Source organism: Gavialis gangeticus, unplaced genomic scaffold (assembly GCF_001723915.1).
Source record: "Gavialis gangeticus isolate Ggan-Ray unplaced genomic scaffold, GavGan_comp1, whole genome shotgun sequence".
Taxonomy (NCBI): domain Eukaryota; kingdom Metazoa; phylum Chordata; order Crocodylia; family Gavialidae; genus Gavialis; species Gavialis gangeticus.
The window spans coordinates 1035836-1043336 of NW_017729033.1; the positions used below are offsets into that span (position 1 = coordinate 1035836).

The 7501-nt window shown below is 53.1% G+C and overlaps 1 protein-coding gene across 1 annotated transcript in view; it reads right to left on the bottom strand.

Moving 5' to 3' along the window:
- Positions 1-6: 6 nt before the first annotated feature.
- LOC109304093 (cytochrome P450 26B1) overlaps positions 7-7501 on the bottom strand; it is a 26717-nt gene continuing 19222 nt past the window's right edge. Inside the window, exons 2-5 of the mRNA XM_019526597.1 lie at positions 6780-7055; positions 5504-5659; positions 3054-3335; positions 7-425 (exon numbers count right to left, since the gene is read on the bottom strand). Of these exons, the coding sequence (XP_019382142.1) occupies positions 33-425; positions 3054-3335; positions 5504-5659; positions 6780-7055 (1107 nt within the window). The 3' untranslated portion in view covers positions 7-32. The remainder of the gene's footprint in view (positions 426-3053; positions 3336-5503; positions 5660-6779; positions 7056-7501) is intronic.

Here is a 7501-nt window from a genome sequence, read left to right on the forward strand (position 1 = left end):
CCAGCGGAGGGCAGGTGCGAGCAGGAGTTGGTTTACACCGTTGCCCCCAACATGGCTTCTGTCTCCGTCAAAATCTCGTTCTGGTTGGAATCCAGTCCGAAAAATTTCACCTTGAGTCCATCGACTGGGTGGACCACAGGCACCAGCATGAGTCTAGGGAAAGTCCTGGTGACCAACTCGAACCGGCTTGTGCTGGCCAGCTCAATGGCTAGTGCCTTGAGGAAAAGCTTGGCCAGATGCTTGCCAAGACAGGTCCGTACGCCCCCACCGAAGGGGAGGTAATGGAACCTGCCATCTTTGTCTTCGGTGCGACCCTGCCCAAAACGGTCCGGGTCAAAAACGTCCACATCCTTGAATACCGGGGCGGTGTCATGGGTGTCCCGGATGCTGTACATGACACTCCAGCCTTTGGGGATCTGAAAGCCCTGTAGAGAAGGGGAAAGAAAGACAAGAAATGCATCAGCGTCACGTGGCCATCCACTGAATAGATGTAAAGACACTAAAGAGAAAAGAAATCTCATATCAATCCCAGTTGCCAGAAAAATCAATAGAGCCATTTTGCAAAGAACTCAGCCAGCCCAGAACAGGTCAAAGCATTTGTAACGCTCTGGGCTCCTATTTAATATCTCTGGGTTTCTCTTGCGAATCATTTGTACGAGTTTGCACGACTAACGGCGCTAATATTGTGTGGCACTTAACACCCTTAAAAGACTACTGTGGCACTGCAGGGTGCTGGGGTGCCTTGGTCAGGACTCACTGATCTGGGCACGACCATAATATAAAGGGTCATTTATTTGTATGTTAGGCAGCACCTTCTGTAATCATTTGTATTTTGTCCTTGGGATAGTCAGCTATGCTCTGATCCGTTTATGCCCCCACAAAATCTTCCCCCCTGCCCAAGCAGCTGCAGGATGTGAATCTTTGTTTGTCGCTTTGCTTTTATGGCTCTTTCACAAGAAGCAGGAAAGGCGAAAAAAGCTAAGCTTTCCAAAATAAAACGGCTGGAAGGTTGTTGTAGCTGTGACAATCCAGGAAATACATGAGACGCAATTAGCCCACACCCACTTTGTGACCAAAAGCTCATCGAACATCTCTCCCAGCTATGCAATTGGTCCAATAAAAGAGGTCACCCCCCAGAAAAACCCACCCAAAACACCCCTTAATTTTCATAGAAACGGCAAGCCCTGCCTGCAAAAACCCAAGGGATAGCCAACCTGGGGGGAGGCGAGGCAAGCTGGAGACGTGGAAATATTCATAGCTTGGTTTCGTGAGCTGATCTAACAAGTAGATGTCATCCCTTTAACCCCTGCCTAGTCTAGTTACACGAGTGCAACTTGAAAGACTTTCCTTTAAACCAGTCAGAGACCTCAGCATCTAGACCACCCGATGATGCAGGAAAATGCAGCTTTCTCCCACCTCTGCTTTCTTCCCGCTTGTCATTCAGCCCTTCCCATTGCAATGTCCAGACAAGCTATACAGGAGGCACTGGCATCCCCCCTTCCCCTACACACGTAACAGCATACGCCCATAATGCGAATTAGCGCCCAGGTGTTCAGGGAAAGCACTGATGCGTATGTAGAGCAATTTATCCTCCCCTGATGACTTTAAACAGTCTCTGACTCCAATCCAAACATTAATAGAGATTTGCTGCGACAGCCGGGTCTCTCTCAACGTTTTGTTTTGCCAGTAGAAATTTCCATCCGTTGTGGTGAGTCACCAGCCTGTCATCCAAAAGGCTGTGGCTGCCCTTTGCAATAACCTTTCCCCCGTCACACCCCAATTTAGGTTTTGGCTTCAAAGCCATCACGAGTTTCTCTTTCGACATTTAGACTTTTCTCAACTTTGGCAGCCTGGAAGATTTGGTGCCAGGTCATGGGCCACGTTGTGAGTCAGTTGTACCATGGGGGACACAGAGCAATTGCACTGATCTCCCACCGGCAGGACTCTAATTCATCCTCTCTCTGGGTTAAATTGCTAAGTAGGTATCGAGCCCCATGCAAGTTTCTCTAATTGCATGTGATCCCTTGTGCCCAAATCAGGCTGTGAACATGCACGAGTATGTAGATAAATATTAATAATCCCCCGTGCAACCGTCAAGATATGGTGTACTACCTGACACTACCTGATCTCCTCCTACACCACATATTTCACCTGCCACAAAAACTTCCTCTTTGAGAAAGCCTCTGAGCGTAAATGAGACTCGCAATACAGAATATACCCAGAATACCCTCAGGAAAGCTTCTACATCTCCTTGTTTGCATGGCTGTGCAAAATTTATTCCCCCCTGTCTGAGTTATGTAGGAAGGTTCAAAAAGGTCCTTTCCATATTCTGCATCAACAGTCAGATCATCAAAATCATGGAGAAGTCAGGTTGGAAGGGACCTTCGGAGATCGCATCTCACCTAACCTCCTGCCTGAGATGGGATCAGCCCTGGCCAAGCCATCCTATACAAATCCATCATCTAAACTCTTCAGAAAACTATTGTCAACCCTGCCGCAGCACAAGACATCACATCTGAACCTGCCGCAGGTAAAGCTGTGGGACCCAAGTCCTGCTTTTCCACCCCCTGGAAAATGCTAGCTCTGAACTTCTACTCCTTTCTTGCCTACAAAAAAGATAACAGAGCAATTCTTCTGTTGCAAAGAAACCAGAAAGACCCCCAATAGGTCAACATAGATTTGATCCAATGGATTCCTATTGGAAATCTCTGGATTTATTTCGTGACTCACATGCAGGTGTTTGCACACCTAACAGTGCTCATATTGTATAACACCCTGCATCCCCCTTAAAAGGATCTCACGTTACCCTGGTTGAGAATCGCTGCCGTAGTCTCTAAGATCCTCCACCCTCTATGTCCATCTGGACCTGGCACCCCTTGCTTGTCCCTGAAACCCAAGTGACCCTGGCACACATCATCCTAAAACTGTCCATATGGACCTGGCACCCCTTGCTTGTCCCCAGAGCCCAAGTGACCCTGGCACACACCATCCTAAAGTTGTCAGGTCCCACTGGGAGGCAAGCAGCAAGATGCACCCAGAGCTGAAATACTCACATCCAGCTCGAAGGTTTGCAGGACCGTCCTGTACCCTCCAGAGATGGGAGTGAAGAGACGCAGCACCTCCTTGATCACGCAGTCCAGATACTGCAGGCTGCTGATGTTGTCAAGCCGGAGGGATCCCTCGCAGATGCAGCCATTGTGGAGGATGCCCTTGGTCCGCAACTCCTCGCGCAGCTTCTCCAGGACCCGGGGGTGTTTGAGGAGCTGCATGATCAGAGAGGTGCTGGCACTGGCCGTGGTCGCGTAGGCGGCAAAGATCAGCTCCAAGGTGCCGTCCTGAAAACAGAAGGAAGCCCACGTTACATGCTGGAAGGACAAAACACAGCTGACTATGGAAGGTGCTGCCTAATAGACAAAGAAATCACCATTTGTATTATGGCCGTGCCTGAAGCAGTGATTCTGCACCAAGGCAATACAGGGCTGCTGCAATGCATGCATTGGAGCAGGCACTGGATGCAGGGAGGCAATACAGGGCTGCTGCAGTACAATCCTCCTACAGCACTCACCTTCCACTGGCTGGATTTCACAGCTGCAATGAGCCCAGTTTGGTCTCAGCCCAGCCCTCAAAGAAAGCATATGCCCATCGTGCACATTGGCACAACTGGCTTCTGCTGCCAGGCCGAGGAGGAGGAAGTCACTGAAGAGGTCAGGGATGCTTTCCAAGCCAAGGGAGAGACATGTCCCTGTGTGCTTTAGGGTGGTTGGGGGTGGCCGCGTTTGCTTCCCCCGCTGACGCAAGGGCACGCACACATACGCATGCGCACACGTGCACACACGGCACTGCAGCTCTGCAGGGCTTCCCCTGGGCTCTGCCGCGAATCCCAGCAAAACCACCCGGCTCCCCCACCCCGCCCCGCCTGTCCCTGGCACAGGAAGGGGTAAGCAACCTCTCGGCTGGGGGTACTGGGGGCCATATCCGGATTGCTCCTGACCCCAGCCAGAGCCTGCTGCCTGCTCTGGAGGTGCAACAGCCCAACTGAGTGGTGGGCGAGACCCACGGGCAGGAAAGTTTCTACTGTCCTTCACCCCCTCCCTTGTTCTCACCCTCCGCCCCCCCCCAGAAACACCACCCCGGGGGCTGAAAAAGCATCTCCATTTTCCATGGCAACATGCCCCCTCTCTTGATCCACTTGGCAATGATGACAACAGCAGGTCTAGGGGTGTATTTGGTAGCTGTGTGACAAAAGAAATGCAAAAAAAAACTAGAATTCTTGGTTCGGAAACGATACCTTTTATTAGACCAATAATAGGTGTTATTACCAATATTAGACTCAGCTGGTCTAATAAAAGGTATCATCTCTGAACTTATATGTATACCTGCTATCGTTTCAGCAAATGAGGCAAGTACCTGTCTGCTAGGAGCCGGGCTGAAGCTGACCAGCTGCTACAGATGCAGCAGGTAGCAGTGACAGCCTGAGCCGGGTTTCAATGGGTGACCCAATGCTCCAGCCTACATGCCAGCCTTTCCTTCCCAGCTGCAGCCATGTGCCCGGCTGACGGCCCCTGGAGATTTGCAAGCACGAACCACACAAAAGCCAGCTCCGTCTCAAACAGATTTAGCAAACGACAACAACGGGGAGCCCTGTGCGAAGCGTGGCACAGCCGGCAGCAGCCCCGCTTCAATCATTCCCGTGTCATAGGAAGCAGAAAACGTCCCCGTGGGATGCCTTCCCTCTTCCTCTCAGCACCACCCGCGTGGCTAAGTTTCAGCTACTTGTTGGGTCCAAGCCAATGAGCTCTGAAATGAGGCACCCGGCTGCAGCGGGTGCCCAGGGACAAGATAGATGGAGCTGAGAGCCCAAGATAGGGCTGGGGACCCCCCCCGGCACACACGGGTGCAGGAAAGTCGCCTCCCCGCTCTGCTCCTCCGTCCCCTCCCCTGCCGCGCTGAGAAGCAGCATCGTGAGCGGTCCTGGGCCCGGCGCTGGGGTCCGTGTTTGCCGCGCGCCTGCAAACAGAGAGCACCTCTATGCCGCAGCGACACGGTTCCCAGAAACGCTCTTTGTGGAGGCCTGGATAGGATCGCTAAATAAACACGGCTCTTGGGGAAACACGCCGCTCTGGGCCTGCCCTTGCAGGGCAGCTGATGGAGTGAGCTCAGGCTCCTGAAAGCTCATTTCTTTGCCTCCAATTTAGCGAGTCTGCAAGGTACGAATCCACCCTGACGTCAGGCTAACGCGGTGAATGACCTCTCTGTGCTCGGGGGGAAATGGCCGGGCTGCCGAACCGCAGCGTCCCGGCGGGGACTGAGAGGCAGCGTTGCCAGCACGCCCATGCGACGGCAGCCCCTGGGTCTTACTTCTTGCTGGCTTCCTCCTGTCTCGTGTTCGAGCTGCCTGGGGATCATCTGGGGAAGGGGGAGAAGGACCCAGACAGCAAGCGGCCCTGCGGCAGTGAGTTCGGGGAGGTGGAACAGCTGGAAACACCTGGGAGGACGTCCTTACCTTCAGCTCCTGCATGGTCAGCTCTTTGCCATGCTCCTTGCCACTTTCTATCAGGATATCCAGCGCATCGGCGTAGTCTTTGCCCTGCGTGTTCTGCAGTTTCTCCCGAATGGCTTTCTCCAGCCCCTTCTGCAAGGTCTCGCGTGCTCTGATCCCCTAGAAAACGCCAAGCCGTCAGCCTGTGAAACGAGAAGCCGGGGCATCGCAGCTTCTCATCCACCCCAGGGCACCCAGAGGAAATCAGCTTTAAGGGGCCTACAATTTGCATGGGATGGCGGGGCGTCGCAGTGCTAGAAAGAAGTCCTGGGCAAACGTCCTCGGACATCCCCAGTTCACACACGCTTTACCTCCCCGTCCCGTGTCACATTTCCTCCCCTAAAGGAATCCACCCATCCCACAGGAGGGCTCCTCTTCCCATGAATGCAATGTCAGTCCCCAGCTGCCTTCCCAAAAGCAATGGCAGGTTTGCAAGAGCAAGGCTGAGGCTCCTAGCTAGCACCTTGATCTGCAGAGGATCTCAAAAGCATCCCATCCCTGGAGCACCACTGAGAGGAGCATCCCTCCCAGAAAGCTGGGTCAGAACAGGAGGAAAGTTTGTAACGGGGGTGGGAAAAAACGGAAAAGAAATTTTTCAAACGTCTGCTGCTCTCTGAGGTCGCTGGGTTCAGGACAAGAATAAAAATTAAATGTTTTTCGTTTTCTAAAACAGCTGACTTTTCGAGCCTTCCATCCAAAGATTGGAAAGAAACTAGAAATGAGAGGAAAAGCCGGTTTCCCGGTGCTTTTCAAGCAGTCGGATATGTGAGTAAAAGCCGGGCACGGAGAGCTGATGGCAGTCGAGTTAGGTGATATGAACAAAGAAAACCCCCTGCTAAAAAAGCAGCAAAATGCCACCTACTCCTCCCTGTGTCAGACTGCATGGGGCCAAGGAAGCAAGAGCGGGATCCCAGCACATTTCTGCATCAGGGACTAGAGAATAAACACGAAGGCAAGGAATAGGCATCCTGATACCTTTCCACCCCCATCACCTGGGCATGGCACTGATCGCTTTATAGTCTCAGCACTTCCAGCCATTAATGGGCTCCCCAGTGTGATGCAGGGGTATTGCCCCCAATATACAGATGCAAACTGAGGCGCGGGGTGGGTTAAGCGACTGCCCTAAGCCCACACAGGGAATCTGCGGCACAGTGAGGAACATCTCCTTAATCCCAGACCAGTGCTGGACGCCACGACACTGGACCCCCCACCCTAGGCAGCATTTGGGGAAGCCTCTTACCCTCCTGTAGCCGCTGAAAGGCAAGTCCAGGGGCAGGGAGAAGACGTTCTCCACGAACTGCTGGTAGACCTCGAAGAGCTGGCCGAGCTCCTCGTCGGGGATGCGGAAGCCCAGCAGGACCCGGATGGCCATGCGGAAGGTGAGCTTCTGCGTCTCGTGGTAGACGTTGATGGGTTCGGGGGTGCTGCTCCACACCCGGAGCGTGTCCTGGATCACCAGCTGGATCTTGGGAAGGTAGCTCTCCAGAGCCTCATGACTGAAGATTTTGGAGAACACCTGCAATCAGAACATGCCCGTCTTGACAGCGTCCTCCTAAAAGCTGAGCAGGATCTGGCAACACAGCTCGGGAACCCTGCAAGGTACTGCAGGCATCCCCGGAAACACAGAGGGCCTGAACTCAACAAATGGCAGGGTAAGGGACTTGACCAAGGTCACCCTGGTCAGCAGTGGCACAGCTAGGAAAAGAAGCAAGCTCTCCTTGTTCCTGGCTGGATCCTGGTGCCCCTGAGTGACCCTCCAGGCTTAAAACCAGCACGCAGACAATCCTGCAGGCAGATAGCAGCAGTGCTTACAAGAGACCCTACAATAACAAAGCAGCAGAGGGGTGCGGGGAATGAATCCCAGGCGATGGAGAGCGTGCTTTCCAGCTTTACAAGTAAGCGCAGCGCTGGCATGGGCAGGCCTGGCTCCCATCCCCATCCTTTTATACCAGTGAGGTTCCT